The sequence below is a fragment of the Neopelma chrysocephalum genome, unplaced genomic scaffold, assembly GCF_003984885.1.
Source record: "Neopelma chrysocephalum unplaced genomic scaffold, ASM398488v2 Primary Assembly neopelma1_25, whole genome shotgun sequence".
Taxonomy (NCBI): domain Eukaryota; kingdom Metazoa; phylum Chordata; class Aves; order Passeriformes; family Pipridae; genus Neopelma; species Neopelma chrysocephalum.
The window spans coordinates 36,208,705-36,229,482 of record NW_020897694.1 but is presented as its reverse complement, the minus strand read 5'-3'; the positions used below and the strand labels follow the sequence as shown (position 1 = coordinate 36,229,482).

Here is a 20,778-nt window from a genome sequence, read left to right as displayed (position 1 = left end):
CACGATGAAAGTTTACAAGCATATGTTTCAAAGAATTGCAAGTTTGCATTGTCAAATTGAAGGAGTCTACTGCCAAGAACAGAAAAAGAGCTGGATGAAAAGTGCCTTTACTAAATCAGGCCACTAATATAAACACAAATATACATCCAAATCTTTGCCTAATTAAAACCTCACCTGGGAAACATATCATTTAATAGCAACTCCATGTACTTACGTATCAAAACACATCCTGCAAACACCAAACCAGTGCTGACTGCCATCTCAGACTTGGGGTCTTGCTGTTACTTAACCCCAAATGAAGCTTTCCCTGCAACGGTAATATTCATATGAACATGCTGCCTCGTGAATTCTCTCTTTTCTAATAAACGGAGAGGTCGCACTGCCTCTGCCCTGACAGCTCCACCTGTCCATCCAAGTTTTGTGTTGCATGTAGAGAACTTATTTTCGTGAGATACCTACTGGGCTGCGCACCTGACCCAGGGGCTCCAAATGTCACAGGTGCCCCACAAGCGACAGGTAACCCAGCACGGAGCCCCGCGAGGGGCCTCCACACGCCGCGGGCATGTGTCCCACGGGCGTCCCGGGCAGGTGCGGGCAGCGGCTCCCGCACCGTACGGGGCTGGGGCGGGGGCAGGACGCCGAGGCGCGACGTGCCGCCCGATCGACCGGGCGCTGCTGCGAACATTCGGCACCGGGGAGGGGGTGGTGCGGGGCGGGCGTCGGCCGCGGGAGGGCGCGGCGGGAGCGGCGCGGCCGGAGCTGCCGCAGAAGATGTCGGCGGGGCGGCGGTGGCCGTGGTGGCTGCTGCCGGCGCTGCTATGGGGCGGCGCGGGGGGGTACGTGGTGGTCAGCTCGGTGTCGTGGCCGCTGCCCGAGGCGGGGGCGGCGGCGGACGAGCTGCATAGCTCCTCCACCGAGGAAGCGCTGCCCGCGCTGCTGGAGGAGGCGGGCGGCCTCTGGAAGCAGAGCTACCCGGCCTCAGCGTACCGGGAGGATGCGGCGCTGGGCTCCGGGCCGGCGGCGCGGCGGCCGGGGCCGGGGGCCGCCCCCTCTAGGATGTTCTCCTACCGGCGGGAGGGCGGCGGGGCGCCGGGACGCGCCGGGACTGCCCGCTTCCTCGCCCGCCACAACACCTGGGGCTTCGTGGCGACGCGGGCCGCCCGAGGAAAGGTACGGTGCCCACGGTGCCCACGGTGCCCACGCCACGCGGTTCCTACCGGACGAGCGCCAGCCCCCGCGGCCGCGCCGTCCCGCCGCCGGCAGCGCCCGCGTCGCGGAGGGAACAGCGGAAACTCTTTCTGGAAGAGAAATCGTGCTTAGAGCACGGCGAAGGAGGCGGCATGCTATAAATCGCACCAGAGGGGCACCAAAAAAACCAAAATCTCTAGGCCAGAAAGCAGAGATGCAACGTTGGGTTTGGAGAGGGCCTGTTTCAGGAGGAGGAGGAAGAAAAGGAAGAGACCTCGCTGGGCTACCGCAGAATCTCTCCATCCGTCCAGCTTGAAGGACGATTTCTCTGTTAGTAGCATTAAGGAAAATAGCTGGGCTGCACCAGAGAGTCGGGGTCATTATTTTTTGCAGCTTTAAAATATTTCCCTTTTTAAAGTGAAAGGTTGGGATGAGACAGACACAGCATCCAGTACAACTCAGACAAAAGGGGGAAAGAAAAGAAATTAAAAAAAAAAGACATCCAAACTTTCTGTTGAAAGTATTCACAGATTAATTAATTTACAATTTCAAAAATAGGCAAAATTAGAAGCACATAAATCTTCAGAAAGCTTGGCAGAGTTAGTGACAGTTTATGTTATTCTGAAATACAAAGTAACAAGTTGAAAAAAGATACTATTAAACAAATCTACACATGATCACAAGAGACCTGTAATTCTACATCAGCTTGTTGGAAATCCTATTAAATAGTATGATCTTAACTCTCCTGGTTTATACTCTTGCCAGAAACCCTCAGTGGAATTACAGACATAATGTAGTCTGCAGTTAGCTGCCTCTAGTTAGAACACAGAAGTAATATAAAAAAATCTGAATAATAATAAAATTTGGAATTCATGGGGTGGTGATTGTTGCTCTGAATGCTAAGCTATGCTGCCTGTGATCACAATTCTTTTTGAGAATCCAGTGTAAAATTAACCTTGCATGACAGACTGAACATTTTAAGCAATGGGAACCTGTCCCGCAATGTTACTGACAGCTAATTTTTTTCATTGTAACTCTTAATAATAAACAAGTATCTTTAGCTTGTAAGTTATGTAGCATCATTAAAGCATTACTTCTAAGGAATGCCAACAAATGCCATTTATAAGCACTATAAGTATTAAAATTTTAAAGGCATATAAACATTCAAAATCAGAAAGCATGCAACCCAGGTAACATTATCCAGGGTTTTCTTATTAACTATTAATATTTAATTTGATTTTGCTGTAAAAGATTTACCACTTACATTGAATTAATATATTGACTGATAATTTTACTATTTAACATCTAATACACCATGAGGAAAGAAGGATCTGAAAAAATGAAAAAAACTCCCATAACTCATAAAGTATCTGTCATTGCTATTTATAATGGCATGAAAAGCAAATTAGGAATATAAATCATTATGGAGAATATTAATAGGTGTCATTACTGGGCAAGGACATTTTTGCATGTGTTATATCCTCTCTGTGTACACAGGTCAGTGTATGGGAGAAAACGTTTTGAAAACTTGGCTCTTTGGCGTCCCTCCTTTGCCATGGGAGGAGGTTTTACTCTGGCTGGCTTGGTGGCTGAGACCCCTCCAGACCTGATGTTCCTACCCAGGAAGTTGAGCTGATGTCCAGTTTGTCTTCAAACAATTCTCGCTAAAATGCTTTTTTGTCTGTCTTGGCAAACAGATGCAATGACATTGCAAGTCAAAGCCAAAAGGGCTGGCAAAATTAGTGTAAAAAGCAGGCTGAATCAAGGCTAAATTAGGCTCTGTATCCCTTTGGGTTTGAGGAAAGGTATCAGCACTGGTTTAAAGTAAACATTTCTTGATGCTGATGACATTGCTTTTAATGCACTTAAACATTTTTAATTTGGTAGTTCCTTTAAGGTCGTGGAAGAGAAAATGTACTCTATAATGCCATGGACAGGACTGGAAAACAAAAATAGAGGAGAGATCTGTTTTCATAGAAGCATGATAGAACTAATTTAGAGGAGATAGATTAATTTAGAAGTGCTGTCTCATGATGACAACAGAGAGTGGGAGCAATGGGGCTGGCTGTCCTTTCTGCTAGAGCCCTTGAGGGAATGCCCCACATTGTAAACCCTCTGTATGCAAAGATGTAACCAGTTGCTTATTTGGACTTCGCAGATCCAAGGTATGCCCTATGGGAACTGTTTACTTCTCAGCGATGGTCCCATCAATAACAGCACTGGAATCCCTTTCTTTTACGTAACACCGAAGGATAACACTGTGACAGATCTCCTGAAGAATCCCATGGCTTCTCTGACCCTGCCAGAAACAGATGGAAATTTCTGCAGGTAATAATTTTATCTGCCTACTACCACCTTTAGTGAGAACAGAGACCTCAGAACAAAATGCTGGGTCCCGACCTTCAATGTCCTGCTTTCGTTTTTGGCTCTCACCATCAGCTACATGCTCCTTCCTAGGTTTGTTTTGCAGTAAATTGCCCTGGTAAAGCATAGTACAGAAAAACAGGGGTGTCACTGAAGTATATTGTAGCATCAACAGCTAGAGTGGCTTTCAGCTTGCACACTAACACACCTAAATTTTAATCTCTTCTTGGAGGTGCCTCCATAAAATCTAGATTTTCAAGATCCTATTCTAGTCTATAGTGATCTAGTCAATAAGATCCGTGGAGTTTCAAAGGCTATCCAATTCATGGTAAAGCAGGCACTGTTGCTCTGCTGAACAACTCTGGAGGCCCTGCTGATTGCCTTCATGGGGATCTAGCTCTCTGGGTTCTGTAAGGGGATCTCAGGCTCTCAGTTCAGAAGTTATACACCCAGGACTGTGACACTCAGTCTAATTTCCACCTCTTCAGAGGATATGATTGAATATCTTTGCAAATTTTTTTATACCCTGTATATCATAAACAGTCAGTAAATGACCCCACAAATAAAGGAAGTTAGGTCTTAGGTTTACCAATCTACATCCAGTTCCAGGTTCTTCTCTCCAGAGACAGCAATGAATTGACTTCTTCCCAATCATATCATACTATCTTAGAATCAAAGAATTATTTGTGTTGGAGGGGACCTTGAATGCCATTTAAGTCCAGCCCCCCTGTCATGGGAAGGGACACCTTCCACTAGATCAGGTTGCTCAAAACCCCATCCAGCCTGGCCTTGAACATGTCCAGGGATGGAGCATCCACAGCTTCTCTGTGCAACCTGTTCCAGTGTCTCACCACCCTCACAGTTAAGAATTTCTTTCTAACATCTAATCTAAACCTACCTTTTTTCTGTTTAAATCTATTCCTCCTTGTCCTATCACTACACGGCCTTGTGAAAAGCCCCTCTCCAGCTCTCTTGTCAGCCCCTTTAGGTACTGGAAGTCTGCTGTAAGATCTCCCTGGAGCCTTCTCCAGGCTGAACAACCCAAACTTTCTCAGCCTGTTTTCACAGGAGAGGTGCTCCAGCCCTATGATCATCTTTGTGGCCTCCTCTGGACTCGCTCCAACAGGTCCATGTCTTTCTGTATGTATAATGAGTAACGTCAGCTCACCAAAGCTTTACATGTGTAAAATGTATGCATGTAAACTCAAAGATGATTCAATTTTCCCCTCCATTCTTATCTCCTTGAAAAAGACTTATCTCTACCATATGTTTTTTTACAGTCAAACGTGGCAAACTTGGCTGGGTCAACCTTGTGTGAAGTGTTATTTACAAAGGCCTCTTTATGTGACAAGGTACATGACACTGAAATTGTGTCAGACAGGACTCCATTACCAAAGCAGATCTTAACTGATGTTCCAAAGAGAGAAAGAGAACTGGAAAGTACAGGCTCATTCAGAAAGAAATTACACTAACAGTTTTTACCCCAACTTAAGGTCCTCTTTGGGGAAGGAGAGGTTTTATCTTAAGAGCAGGTTTCCCCAGCTGGGGACTGCCTTGTATATCACCCCACTTCTCAAGCCTGCTAGCTGAGAACAGCACTGAGAAAAGAAGTGAATGGCAAATATAAAACATTACTGTAACACTTGTCTGTATTTGTCTCCAGAATACGCTGTTTCTGAAGAGTTATATAGTGGAAAAATGAAATATTTCTTAGTCCTAAGCAGTACAGGTAATTTCAGGCTGACATCCTACTCCCAAGGAATAGAAATTATGGCTTCCTCTGACGCTGTCCCATCACCACATTTCTTAAGGCAATTAAGCTTTGAATGCTTGAGGAGGTCAACAGAGTAGTGAACTTAACACTGGAATGGTTCTGCTTGTTCCTTAAATATCTTCTTTAATTATTTCATTAAATATTTTGGATTTATCATTTAAGAAATAAATATATCTCTTCTTTCATTACATGCTAATGGCACTTATCCTGCTTTCTAAGCTTTCCCATTCAGTCAAATAGTGAGCTGAATATCTAGACCAAGGGCTTAAAAAAGGTATTTGAAGTCCTATGTCCTACTACCTAATGCCCTATTTTCAGAGGCTCAAGACTCATAGCAGTTCCATCCATGATAAGTGGTGGTGCTGAGCACTTCTGAAAACTACACACCCATTTAGGCACTTAAGTGTGGCCTTTAATCCCTGCCTTTAAACAGCCACACTTGAAAGTCTTTGTCTTTATGGTTTAGCAACATCACCGCCCAATTTACCAGTTTGGGAAGTGCCAGTTCACCACCAAAAGAGAAAGCTGCATGATTTATAGAAATATGAAATCCATATATATCACAAACTTTTGAGAATATTTATTCAATGTCTTTTTGTTAAGTGACTATTAATTTTCAAACCACTGCCCTTTTGTTCAGTATGCCAGATATTTGCTGCTGTTTGTTTTGCAGCCAGGGACACGTGGATTCTGTCACCTGGCTCTCTAGTCCCCTCTGCAGCCCGAGCCTGTGCTCTCTGGTGAGAAGAGCTTTCTGGGCACCATCAAGAAGCTAAATCTGGATTTCCAAAACAGCTTAGGCCAAACTAATTACCAGTCACCATATCCCGACTCTCCCTCCCTACCACCAGTGACGTGCCACCCTGGCCCCCATCGGTTCTGGGCTGTGCCTCACCCTGAGCTGAAACATAAATCTGAAGAACATTAACCTGACAGTGAGACTAAGGTTTTCTGCCGATCCTTCTTCCTTTCCTCCTGTGGCCAGTGCTGCTCCTGGACATGCAATCCCACCCCCTCCCTCCAGCTGACCATATGGTGGGCCTGTTTTAGCTCAGTAACCCAGCAGAAACCTCTTCTTTTTTTTTTCCTGAATGAGATTTCTACTGGCTTAGTAACTTGAATCAGCTCCCCAAGAGCCAGAGGAGAGAAAAGGAGAGGGGAAAGGAAAAAAGAAGGTGGAGGAAAATAGATATCCACATTTTAACATATAACCATACTCTAAATATTGAGCTGACTATTGAATTGAGAGCACAGATTCAGAGTTTGATCAAAGCTCCTTGCATTATTTATTTCGTTCTTACAAAAACAAAACCAGTTTGTTTTTCATTATTTCTGGACTTCTCATCTGGAACAGATATTGTTTGGCATTAGTGCAAAGAACAAGCAATATGGCCAATGAAAAGTTGGGACATTTGTGATGTGCAGTTTGTGTTTTTGATGATACAAAAATGTGAGCAAGCTTTGAGGCTGTCTCACAGTCAGGAAGCATGTGGTCACTGGGATTTTAACTTTCTTCTCTTCCTTCCACCTATAACTAGGGTCAGAAATTAATTTATATTTTAAACTATCAATCTGTGAGTGATTTTTACATTTAAAAGTAGCAACATCTCAAATTCCAGCCCTGTACACCATCCTACTGTTACCCCACAGAAAAGGCCAGGAGCACAACAGTGAAGGAAACAACAAGTGTATCTGGGCCCTGCTGCCAGTGCTTGGAGTGACCTGTCCCCAGCTTCAGGGTGCACTTGACCTGCTAAGATAGCCAGGCTGTGCCATGCAAACAGGCACACAGCATCCTTAGTCCAGAGCTTTATGTGGTGGCTCAAGTTTTGTATAGCAAAAGTCTTCTTTACCCACACTATAAGAGAGGCAAGACCTTTTACTCTGAGAGACCTCTGGTCAGTATTAAAATGGTATCTGTGAGTTTTTCTTTGCAAAGGAAAGTGTCATTCTTGTCAGATGTTCTCTTTGTCAAGTGCATTATTTATTGTTTTGGTTTCAAAATAATTATGTAAAATATCTGAATGAATCATGTTCTACGTGAGAAAGTTCATGTCCTTGTATGCCAGCAATGCATTTATAGCTTGTTTTCATGTGGAACTTTATTAGAATTCCATTATTAACCCACTACGAGTTGCAAGAATGAAAATAAATGTGAAAGCTAATCAGTGCCTGTAGTCAATGCTCCTGGGAGTATTTGGCACTCTCCTGAAAAATGCTTCTGACCAACTGAACGCAAAAGAAATCTCTGGCCTTTAGAAAGAAAACATAGCTGACATTTCAGTAGTCTTCTTTTATCTAATGAGTTTCAAGTGACTTGTGCACACCAATTTGATATTAAATTTATTTAGTAGCAAATTTCATTTGTTTTGTTTTAGAACAGACTCAAGTTCCAAACCTTGACAATAAATATTTTCATTTTCAAGGTTGTGAGGAGTACAGACTGGCCTTTTTGGTACTCCAGCCTTAATATTTAATCAGCTGGAGAGAAAATTTGAAAACCCTAAACTAATAAGAGAAATAACATTTAATAATGAAAGAAAGACAGCTGTGATGCATCTGACTAGCACTCATCATCATGGCTAGGCTTCGCGAACGAAGATTTGGGAAGGGCTCTACCCATTTTTCATGCAAGCGCGTTGGTGGCTAAAAAGGCCAATACGAGAAAGGCAAGTCCGGTTGCAAAAGACACAGCAGAAAGACTCCTTAGATGGTATATTCTGCAAGGTTCGATTCTTTCTGCGTTGTCTTTTCTCCTCAAGAGTGATCCTGCGTGCCTTCTCAAAAGCATCAGCAGCGTTATAAATGGTCTGTCTCCAGGCCTCCCGATTAGAGGCCAGAGTGGACCAGTTATGGTGATCAATATGCCCGAGGCTGCGTTGTTGCTTCAGGGAGTCCTTGTATCTTTTCTTTGGAGCTCCTCTCTTGCGGCAGCCAGTGGCAAGTTCACCATAGAGCAGGATCTTAGGGAGGCGGTGGTCCTTCATCCTAGAGACGTGCCCTGCCCAACGCAGTTGCGTTCTCAGTAACATGGCCTCAATACTCGTAATTGCTGCCTGTTCGAGAACAGATGTATTGGTCACATAGTCTGACCAATGGATGTTAAGGATTGTGCAGAGGCAGCGTTGATGGAAGCTTTCTAGGAGACGCAGGTGGTGGCGGTAGATGACCCATGATTCGGATCCATATAAAAGAGTAGACAGCACTATGGCTCTGTAAACACTGATCTTGGTGCTTTTCTTCAAGTGTTTATTACGCCAAACTCGTACTGATGACTAGCACTAATTGCAAGACATTTTAGTGTTGCAGCTACAGTCTGGATTCCTCATCTCTGACCTAGAGATTGCCATTTCCCAGAGGAGATGGACTGCCCCTCTCTGAGAAGACTCTCTGATGGCCAGGATAGAGACAGCATTTGTTAGCAACTACACAGCATCCTATCTGAAGGCTGATAAATGGATAATAGAGGCAAGAGAAATTAAATGGTTCAGGGATATAAATAGACTAAGCTGGTATGTCTATGCCACAGACAAGCTGAAAAGATTGAGTCCCATTCTTGCAGTTTTCAGTGGGAGCAAGACCAAGCCCAGCATTAAAGAATAGAGGAGCTATTGTTCTAAACACATTTCCCAACACACAGGCTGCTCAGAGGATCCCTCTTTCCGAGTAGGCTCATTACAGCTGCAGTCTGGAAAACAGGCAATTAATTTTATAAGTGTGTCGCTTCCTTGACATCAGGTTCAGCACATTCATAGAGACTCACGGCAGCTTCCTTAGGGAAGGAGCCATTACATAGCTGCCGTGAACTGGCACAAGAGAAAAGCAGTGAGCTTTGGGGTCAGTCCACCATTGGTTTTCTTTTGCTATTAGTCTGGAGGATGGTGTTTCAAATTCGGATTCCCCTCCTTGTTTATGACCTCCATCGGGGTGACTCCATGAGGGTCATTTTACCCACCATGCTCATCTGGTAGCAGATCAGCACAATCAGGCAGATGTGTTCAGTGGATAAAAGCTGGCTCCTAAGCTCTGTAAGGTTTCCTAAACTCTGCATTGAAAATGCTGACAGGAGGTGCTGAATAACCCCAGTGCTTCTGGATATCACCAGGTTATGAGGAGAGAAGAGGAATTTGGTGGGATAAGGTCCTGGCTGTGTGGTGGATCAGCAGCATACACAAACATGTATGTGTATGCATACATACACATGGGCAATCCTGAGACAATAATCGTGCCATGGGTGGCAGGCACAACCTCTGAGATATGAGATGGCCAGCTAACACATAACTACCCCTGAGTTTGTGGAGTCAATGCTTGTTAATGCATGGATTAATACAACAAATTTGGTACTGCACCTTCTCACAAAGAGAATTGATGCATGCAGAAGACAAAGGCTGAACTCAGATATCCATCAATTTTTGAGATCCACCTCCTGATTCAATGGCACTGACACATTTCTAGTTCTGGTATTTATATTGGCCCTTTTTAGTCATATGCAAATAATTATGTCAGTAGCTGTTCCTGAAAAATCTGTATTTAAAAAAGTCATGAAGATATCAAATTAGAAAGTCAAACATGAAACCTACTATCATCATGACCCAATGCACACAACATAGCTCTAAATTACTATTTTTTTCCTGTATTCTTAAATAACCAATTTCCTAAAATCCCTTTCTAGTGAAGTAGTATGTGTTCTTCTGACTCTGTTTACAAAAATAGTTGATGCTGTGATTCTTTTTTTTCTCCGTGAATTGTCTGTGGTTAAACTATATAAAAGTTTCCTGTCTGAAACATGGAGTTCAGCTGAAGAAATGAGCTGTTATTGTCAATGAAGACAGGCAAACAGACTGGTTTCATGTAACACATTGTAATTAAAACATTCTGGGAAGGACTATCTTCTAGAAAGAGTGAAATTATTTAAAACATGAAAACAGATATGCCATGAATACAGGCTCACTTAGATGCAGAATAGCCACTGTATCAATACTCTTCAGCTCCCAAGCCTGACTTCAGATTCAGACCAGAAGACCTCTTCCAAAAGCAAAGACGTCTAAGTATCTTTGCTGGCTCCCCAACATGGCTGATAAAGAAATTCCTGTCAAAATCAGAGCAGGGCAGAACTGCCCAGCCATATCCAGTTAAAGGCCAGCAACAGCTTTTCAGATTATGAAATTGCTTTCAGCAGAGATTTTGTTTGACGTTCATGCCACGCAGATTAGCAGCACCAATACATTATTTCTGTTTCGGAGACACTGGCAGTTAGTGAGCGGTGAGCAAATTAATTGTATGAGAAGGATAACTTACTTTTCAAAATTAATCACATCTATTAATCAAAATTATATGCACTTTACAGTAACTCTCTAAGAACATAGCATTCCCTTCCTTCCTTCCTGTAGATTTTAGAGGACAAAAATCCTATGATGCATTGTATATACTAGAAAAGAGTTCTGTTTTTTCATCTTGTGCCCAGCTTGGGGCTACGTAAGAGGAGCCTTGTGCAGGGTGTGACAGGATGCCTACCTTGCATCTGTGGGAGGGGACAGGGATGAGCTGTGTCAGCATCCCGTCCCCACCTCCTAATGACATGGTTTTACACCACTGCTGTCACTATAGGAGAGGTTAGGATGTGTGGAGGCAGTCATTGCCCTTATGCCACACGTGAGCTGTATGCTTTAAAGTAGAAAAAAAGTAGGAAAACTGTTCTTGGGCCTTTCTTCTTGGCCCTCTGTCTCTTCTTTTCTGCAGTAGGAGAAAGCTCTTTCCAAACTTCCTCTTCCATTCTGCTCAAGTAGAGGGATAAGACCAGTGCTTTCTCACAGGGCAAGGAGAACTGTGTTCAAGGGTTATGGGAAGGATTCGTATATCGTGACTGGGAAGATGGAAGGTCTTGTTTCTTCAGGGGGGTGGAGGAGAATGACGTCAGCTGCTCTGTGGGAAAAGAAGGCTGGAGAAGAAGCGAAAGAGAGATATTCCTCTCTATAGACCCCTGCTTCTGCCCCCCGACCCCGGAACATTACTGAACATTTCTCATACCAGTTCCTTCTTGGGAACACCTGGCATTCCTTCCCAAGTGCCTCCCAAACTCTTATTTTTGTTTTACTGCTGCTCTGTGGCAGATTTGTGTCACCTCACTAACGGATTGCAGAGACTGAGAATGAAGATAATACTCAGGGATACCTTTGGTCAGAAACCAGGAGACAGAAGAGTCAGTCAAAGCAGAGATCTCAAATGTGAAAGCGAGTCCTAACCAAGACCCAACATCGTCACGTTATGTGCCAATATAACCACAGCAGCCTGAACTATGGGTTCATCACATTTGGACTTGGATAGTTGTTGTATAAGAACCCTCTAATTAAACAAGAGACGGCCAGTGTAATAAACAATTTAATGAGTAGGTGGCACTCTTTACTCTGAACCACTCTTGAACTGTGACCCAAAAAGCATGGAAGCGTTACGTAGTAATATAAGTGGGACATGTTCATTGGCAGTGCACTTCACAGCATTGCATCTCTGTTGGGAAACATATTGCACTTGTATACAGACCTCTCAGTAAAGCTGGCACCTTTGTAACTAAATGTGGCTCATGTTGTCATCTCACATGCTTGGAAAAGAACTGGCTGGACTGGGTCAAACTCTGCATACCTAGTTTTCTCACTATAAGCAGAAAAACAGGAACAATGAATTTTTCTTTCTTCACAAATCAGATGAATAATTAAGATGCTTCCTCTTAATGCACTGTCTTCTTATAAAATGCATAAACTGAATCTTCTTCCCTTTTAACCTGATTTTCCTAGTTTTCTGCAACAAAGTATATGTATTTTAAATAAGCATGGAAAAATGTGTTCCTCTGCTGCTTGGTCTCCTTCCAGTTACCTTCTTTCTCTTCCCCTCAGTTCATATTTTATCCTCTCCAGAGAGACAGAGGACCTGATTCTGGTAAAGACAGGGCCTGAGAAACCACCTTGGGTTTCCTCAACAGAGCAACAGTATCACCACCTCTGCCCCTGGCTCTGCCTCCCCCTCAACCCCAGCCAGCAGCACATAAATGTTATTTAAAGCTGCTTCTCCGGACCTACTTGTTCTCGTGCCAGCAAAGATAAAAGAAACCCAAGGCCTGAGAGCTGAATATGCACTTATACAGAAGGCAACAAGTGACTAGTGAATGCATGAATAGACCTCCACAGATATAAGGGAGGAATATTTTATGAAATATACCTATTTATCTCTGGTATCCTTTTATTATCTTTAGTAAAAATATGAGATATATTCCTTATTTATTACTAGGAAGCAAATCCTGCATTTACGTTGGTTGTGCTGGTAACAGCACTGGAAACTCAAGACCTGCTTACAACATTTAGAAGTGGTAACTGTAAGTTTAGTGATTTTGGGTGGTTTAAGAAGTATGAAAGTAATCACACATCATTAGGGAAATACTATGCCAAAAAAAGATGCAGAAACAGACTTATTTCAGAATATGAAGGGTTCCTTTGAAAAAGAAAATACTAATGCTAATGTAAGGTTAGAATACAAGGTTCCTGTTCTGAAACAGAAAATCTATGATAAGAGGCAGCCCTGAATGCAAAGCCAACAAAGTAATAACATGTGCTGAACTCAAATGTATCATTGTCCTGTTCAGTTCTTCCAAAACTTCACCTAATGTAATCTCAACAAAGAACTTGTTTGCCTCATTTCCCAGAAAAACAAACTGACCCTCCAGAATATTATTCCAATGGGCAAAATTCAGTTTAGTATGTGGGTTTCATTGTCAACCAAATGCGTGGAGAGCAGCTTTTTATGTAAATTGGGAAGCAGTCACATCTGCCACTAGTCCTATCAGGCAAAACTTTCTCAGCATAGGCAGGCAGGGTTCACTGCTTAACAGCAGCAATGTCAGGTCTATAGCCTACTCAAAATCAATGAGCACACTTTCAGAATAAACATGTACTTGCACAAAACCACCACATAATTGTAATCTGAGAAGGTCAGACCAAAACCTCTTGCTGCTCCTGATCACATCTAAAATGTATCACCTGATCCAGCCTGTGAAATGCAGACATTCTTTAATAGCAATCCTTTCAAATTCCTCTCTGAAAGTAATAATTGCATCTTACCCAGGAGCTATGCAAAGAAAGACACTTGCAAATATTCCTGCTTTTCCTTGCTCTTCAGTTGTTTTATGATACTGTTAGGCTATAGAGGAAAATGTATCATATTTTGGGACACACAGTTATTTTAAAGCAATCTTCTGAACTGAATTTTTGCTAGTGAGAAGTCCCTTCCTTCATCAATATATGTGTTAAAAATTCGTTGAATATATAAACACATGCGGAAGGTTTTGATACAATATTAAGGTTAAGAACAAAAGATAACAATAGATCAGGAGATAGCCTCAAATGGACTTTTAGACTTCATTATCCAGGGTCAGTGGTTCCAAGAGTGTGAATCTCCACTCCCCTGGCTGCTGGACACAGACCCTCAGCTGACACCTTGTGTATGTGGGACTTGGCTCCTCTTTCTTCAGCTGTATATACTGTATTCCTATATTTATTCATGTTTTGGTGGGTGAGTCTCATTGGACCCTGTGTGCTGAACAGCCACACAACACCCAAAGCCTACACAAAAAAAATGCAAGGAGCTAGAGGTGTCCCTAGGGCATGGAGCTCTGTTCCTTAGCGACAGGGTGCTCTCAGGCCACTGAAAGCCAGATGTGAAATGACATCTTCAGCAGTCAGTGTGAGTTAGTGCTGAGGATCTACGGAGTGCCAAGGTGATCACATAGACAAATTTGTGTTCCAGATACACACTGATAGAAATAAACCCAGTGCCAGGGTAGGGAATGCAGATTTTCAGACACTCAGAACACCACTTGTGTATTATTTCATAATAGTTTAAAAAAATTTTACTAGAGAAAATTAGACCATTATACATTGATGTGAACAGAAAGTTTGAGCTTGATCTTTGGCCGCTGCCCTTCCTCCTGGGAGAGGAAAAAGAGTACAAGTGGAGTTTGTCTGGAGGTTGTTAAGCTGAACATCCCCTTCAGACAACTGAACAGGATGCTGAAAAAACTTCCCAGAGATCATATGACAAATGGCCCGTTGGAGGTCAGGCTACAGGTGATGCCAAGTGCTCACGGGGCATAGCCGAGTATCAACCAGCCTCCCATACTTCCTTGCGTATCTCTGTTCATGGCCCTCTCTAGAAGAGTAAGTACTTTATCCAGTGAGCTACACAGTGTTTCCTAACCATCTGTGGAGAATCTGCAGGTGTTAAATTAGCTGCAGGAGGATGTCCATATGTTTCCTGCATGCACTAGACACATTGAGAATTATAACCAAAAATGAAGCCATTGCAGATTGCACACAGTTAAGGCTAAAGGGCTCAAGCCAAGATCTTTAAGTAAAATTGCACACAGATGAGATGCAATTTACTGTGATTTGCTGCTTCTGACTAAACACAGAGAAGAAGAAACACAGCCTTCATTTCCTAATGCAGCTTTTTGGGCTTACATGGGGAGATGGTTCCCTGAGATGCTGAGCGGTCTCAAACTGCTGGCAATAGGACTTGGGGCTGCTCAGCACTCACCAGAATCAAGCCTTTGCAGTCATTGCATACAACATGTTTTTGCAATGGTCAATTTACTTATGATTTATATGATTGTATTGTATATATCAGAGTCAACAATTGCCCTGCAGCTACTAATGGGAGTTATTTATTATTACTGTTTACGAGGACCCAAAAAGCAACAGGTACCTTCTCTGTCTTGACCTGAAGGCAATTGGAGAATTTGTTTTAACAGATCTTGTTTATTTGATGTAAAGCAGTTGAAAAATGGATAAAAAAATGAAAAAGGATTGAGTTTCTAGGATAAGCACAAGGAAAAGACCTTATGTTTTACATACAAATACATGTATTCATACTTTTTTTTTGTAGGCATAGGCACAGAGTAACCATCTCACAGTTCTCAGAATCCTGAATACAGGTCTGTACATCTGTCTGGGAAAACTGCCATTTTCATACTTTTTACAAGCCAACATATATTAATCCAGGTTTTGTGAGCATAAATTAAGATTAAGCAAATATCTACACAGATCTATGTGTCAGGCAACTATTCTTCCAAGATCTCCCCCCTCCACCAAATGGTATAGCTGGGTGTAGAAAAGACTTGCAAGGCTTGACAAAGCTTTCTATATGTAAGCAGGAGTTCACATTTCTCCAAAACCCAAAAGAAATCAAGCTAATACTCATAAGCATTTTTCTCATGCACAGAAAAAATGTAATTGATCCAGAGGATCCGAGGTGCGTCAGGCTGACTCTCATGGGACAGATGGTCATGGTGCCTCCGGAGGAAGTGGAATTTGCCAAGCAAGCAGTGTTTTCCAGGTCTGTATCTAACAGGCACACAGTAGAGTGCAACCCACAGGTTTGAGACAAATATACAAATGTGGTACAGAAAAACTGAGAAGTAACAAGCCTGATCTTTACTTTGGGGCCACGAAGCATGTTGGCTCCTGTGTAGTTTGGAATGACTGACTTCCTTTTAACTCTTGAGGAAACGAAATATGGAAATGCAATTAGTTAGTGTTGGACTCTCATAAAGCATGTAGTTTATAATCTGGGGATTATGAAAATATTTCATCTGGTTGCAAGGAGACATTCCATAAATCCAGGGTGTATTTGTTATCTTTAATGATTCTACCCCAGTTTAGGACAGGTAGTGCTCTTCAGCTACAGCCTCCTACTCAGGGACAGAGCAGAGGCCTGCTGCCTTTGGGCTCACAAATATTTTCAGGGTGGATCTTATGGGTTTTATTGCCTCTTCTGACATACCAGCTGCTGCAAAGCCACAGTACTTACCGAACAGTCTCCTTTGAAAGATGCAAGCACAACCCAGAGGTGTACACACATATAGAGGGTGTGCCCCCATGCCCTCCAGTGGGTCTTCAGAATTACAGGCACGAAAAGCCTGAACCTTAGCTAGAGCATGCACCTCCCACACAGGCTGCCAGAGATTGTCTTCCAGGCACACCTTGCCTGGTCAATCAAATACTGCCGGGAAACTGGGATGAGCTGGGATCCAAAATAGCCCAGAGTCAATACTCTCTCTGACCTATGGGAAGGGGTTAAGGTGAGTGTCAGTGGGTGCCATCAGTAGCAAAACTGAGGCCACGGGCAGGTGGGGCCATCTTGGCACAGGAGCGTTTTTTTACAAACTTTGTAGAAATTAGATTTCTATGTGTGCCACAGTCCAGCAGCACCTCTGCAGAGAATGCTCCATCGTCGGGGTGTAAAAGCCAGAACAACACGGTGAGAGCTGCTGGGCACACCCTATCCGGTGCCAGCAGCATCTGGAGCCACTTTCCAATGCCACAGTCATAGGTGCTCCAAGGCACTGTAGGAGCTGTAGGAACTGACAGCTCAGAATCTGTGCTCTACCTGCTACCCAGTTTTATTAGCTCTCCCGCCACACCAGAACTGCTACCAAATGTGTAGTATTTTCAGAACACTGTTTCCTTTGAACAGGTACAAGCACAAGCCTGGCACACATTCAGAGAGTCCCCTCTAACTATTTTTCACTTAGTTAGAGACCAACAACATCTGGTTTTAGAGATGGGGTTCTGCAATGGGGAAGGTGGTGTTTGCTGGCTGCCTGTGTTGCAGTTCTCTCCAGACTGGGGTGTGGAAGATCATAAACCTTACAGCAAAGGAGGGCCAAAAAGATGAATAGTAGTGGTTCTCGGATCTCAGTTTTCAATCTGGCTGAACACACTAGACTGAAGAAAAAAGGAGATTATGCATATGCTTTGGCACATCTTTTAATTTTTTTTCCCTTTTCTTTGTCTTTCCAGGCACCCAGTGGTAAGAAAGTGGCCTCGTAGCTATGAGTGGTTCTTCATGAAAATGAACATTGAGCACATCTGGCTTCAAAGCTGGTATGGAGAAGATTCTGCCATTGCAGTAGAAGAGTATTTAAAAGCAGTTCCAAGTAAAGGGTGATTGCATGTGCTTTGAGATAGAAATCTCCTGAATTTCCTTTCCAAACACTTTTAAAATTTCATGCTGGATGGTTACTTTACAGTGATATTTCTTTTCTTTTCCCAAAAGGCTTCAAAATAGCCCTGTCTGACATAGAGCAGAGTGAAAATAAATCAACACAGACTTTCAAATTATAAAGGAGTGGTGGATACTAGCCCTACCCTGCAATGTACAAACTTGTCATTTCAAGCAGGCAATGCGTCATCTTAAATACTGTTTAAAAATGCTTCGTATCTGTTTGTTTTGACTTCTATTGCTGTGCACCCACAGGGAAACTACAGTATGTGCTAAATATAATATTCTGAAAAAGCAAATTGCCTACTCAGAACCATCTATGCATTGTGGAGATATTACTGCTGTTTGGTCTCCTTTGATTTGTACGTACTCTAAGAGAAACTGAATAGCTGCAAATTTAGGTATTTAAGTTTTTAAAAAATGTTATGCTAAAGCTGTCCTCTTTTGCTAACTTGTATTTTCTATGTGTGTTTTTCCCTAGTTAGATAATTTGATATTTCACTTGGAAATTGAGTAGAACTTCTCCATTTTAGTAGAAAAAATGCAAACAGTTCAAAGAACACAGCTCCAATATAACTTGTCTTTCACTGACACAAAGCTGGTTAAACATATTAAGGGCCAAATCAAATCGGCCCTACAAGGATTATCTCAATACAAGTATAAACATTGTCATAAGAAGAATTTAAGTAAATGTTCCCAGCTAGCCTATTCCTGTTGAGGCAGGAAAAGTATTTTTAATAGCCTGTAGTCCCAATTTCTTTTGCCTCCCTTCTCCAGCTACTGCTTTATTTTTAACTCGTTTGTGCAACTGATTTTCTGTAAACCCTCACTAACTCACTGAGGGGTGGAGCAGTCCCTTAACTCTGTTTCCTCACCAAGATTTAAAGGGCTTGTTCATGCATTTATATTTTTAAAGAATTTATTTTTTAAAAAAGATATTAGGTATTTCAAGCCACAAAATCTCATTTTCCTAGTGTAGAAAGTGCAAACTTTGTTGCAAACACATTATTAATGGGCATCTCGTGATAATACCAAAAGAGTTAAAAGGTATTTTAATCATCTTCAGCCCTTTCTCTAGATGTCCTCCTGGAAAATTTACTCTTCATTTCCTAAGGATATCACAGAAAGTTCCCATGGCTAACCAGCCAAGTCACTACACAGTTTGAAAATGATACAGCTGTTCTCCCTGTTAAATATAAGAAAGAAATACATTGAGATGGGGTATCTGTGCCTGTGGGGAAGGTCTTACAGCATCCCTGGGACTGCACCTGAGCTCTAGACATCAGTCCACAGCACATCTGGGCTGGGGAGGAACTTGGGTGCCTGGGCGAGTGGCCCGAACTTGTACAGGTTAATCCCTGGGCAGAGCTCAGAGGCAGCTGTGTGAGCCATGATCAGCTGGAAGCCAATTAAGTGTAGCTGAGCTTATTTTGGTTCAGGCATAGAGAGAGGGAGTCATTCCCAGAACAGTGCTGGGCACTATGCTGGTTTAACTACCAGGGGCCACTTAGCCCTTGGGTAAGTTCGGGACTCCACACATCGCTATCATTCCTGATATTCTGTAAGAATCAAATGCAAAGGAGAGGGGAAAACATTGTTTAGATACTCACTAAGCTTTTTTTTCCCCCTTGTCTTATTGCCAGAGGCTCTGTTGGCAGTGGAGATCTTTCGCAGAGGTAATTACACAAAAGGAGGAAGCATCCTGCCTCAATCTATTTCCTTCCTTTTTTTTTTCTTGGCAGATAAGTAGCATTTTCCCATTTGAGTTTGCCCCTGAATCTTACACTGTGTAGTACTGAAGCAAAATGGCCCATCCTATACAGAAGTATAAAATACCATCAAGTGAAATCCTCCTTGATTCATATCATTTTGCCATGGAGATCTTTGTCCACTATGGATTTGATAACTTTACCCATTGGATTAATGGGACTTTTAAATCTGAGTTCAACAGGAAGAGTATTAAACCTTGTAGGGGAATTTCTGCAGGTATAACATTTTTGTGAAACTATAATTACATGTTTCATTATCCCAGTTCACTACTATTTCCAGAGCCTGAAATGCCTCTTCTGTGCCCCACCCCTAAACACATACACACAAATTCAGAGTAAAAAGTAAATGTTTAAACAAGTTGAAGAAGAGCGGAAGAATTTTAGAAATGCTGCTGTTACTATACTCTCAATTTCACTTACGTCCCCTGGCAACAGTAATATAGTCTTGTATCATATTCATTAACTTATTAACTTGCCTTGAAGCAGTAAGGCATTGTGTCAATGATGTCCAGTAGAGCTTTAATGGTTTAAGAAGTTAGTGTGTACTGAAAAAGGTTTTGAATTTACAACACCCTACCTGCTTAGGCTGTCTCCCTGGATACATAGATTAACTGGAGTAACTTCTGTATTGTAAAGTGACACATTCATCAAGAAGTTTTTCTATATGGACCAGCCATGAGGCTCTTGAGAGAACCTCAAAACATGAAATGGTGATGGCATATAAAATGACAAAAGGAGCTTCGTGAAGAAATGCTGTCTTAAATCACCTGTTCTCATTTCATGCTTCCTTCACCCAAGGAATAGCTACCATAGAAGTCCTTGAAAGTGTGTAGAAATGGATCAAAAATATGATCTGCAGATTTTGAATGGAATTTTCCAGACCAAAAAAAGGGGAGGTGATAGTAGTTTGCTTAATTGGGATTTACATTATTATTTATATGCGAGTACCAGTTTTTCTTTAAACTGACAGATGTCTCAAGTGATATTGGTCATCACATGGTGTTATTTGTGAAAGCTTTTAACCCAAAGAGTGTTATTTGAAATATAATAAAATCATAGTTCCTCAAGACTGTGGAGTCTGATCTTGCTTCAGATAAAGCAAAAAATAAAAATACCATTTATTTGTTGTACTTTAATTATTACATCAAACAAGCATTTCATAAAAGGTCTTGATAAGCTCTTATGAATTCATTAAGCACTTCAACTAGCTGACGTGTAATTTCTAAGTGTTCTCTTTTTTAGTTATTTCTGTAGCTTTCCCAAAAAACCTTGTTGTGCAACATGTTTAAAACTCTAACTGTGGTTTTGCAATATTTAAGAGATGTATTTAGTAATTTCTGTATACTTGCTGAAAAAAGGAAAACAAAGTTGAAAAGTTGGGTTCTCACTTTTTGCTAATTTGTGCACAAGTAATGCATGTACAGCATTTAAGTACAGCTAGTTTGAACTGCTGTTCTTATTTAACCAAAGAATGCTCCATTTCTGATGAAATTTTCTTCACTTCTGTGGATGAAATGCAACCTGTCTCATTTCTGGATGTGTATTGTCATTTGCAATGTATTTTGATTTCTAAAAATATTGAAAGTTGTTAACAAAATGCCCATGGAGAAAAAATACAAATAAAACAAATTTAAAAGT

General features: G+C 42.0%; 1 protein-coding gene across 2 annotated transcripts; it reads left to right on the top strand.

Annotated features, from left to right (window-relative positions):
• Nucleotides 1–762: 762 nt before the first annotated feature.
• Nucleotides 763–20,778, top strand: CREG2 (cellular repressor of E1A stimulated genes 2). 2 transcript variants are annotated; one of them, XM_027674930.1, is made up of 4 exons: nucleotides 763–1,170; nucleotides 3,347–3,516; nucleotides 15,590–15,703; nucleotides 17,170–20,778. In XM_027674930.1, exons 1-4 carry the CDS (start codon nucleotides 772–774, stop codon nucleotides 17,315–17,317), a joined length of 831 nt encoding a protein of 276 aa, XP_027530731.1. In that variant the 5' UTR covers nucleotides 763–771; the 3' UTR covers nucleotides 17,318–20,778. The 2 variants fall into 2 exon arrangements, with proteins under 2 accessions (XP_027530731.1, XP_027530732.1); XM_027674931.1 differs by lacking the exons at nucleotides 15,590–15,703; nucleotides 17,170–20,778 and adding an exon at nucleotides 6,000–6,680.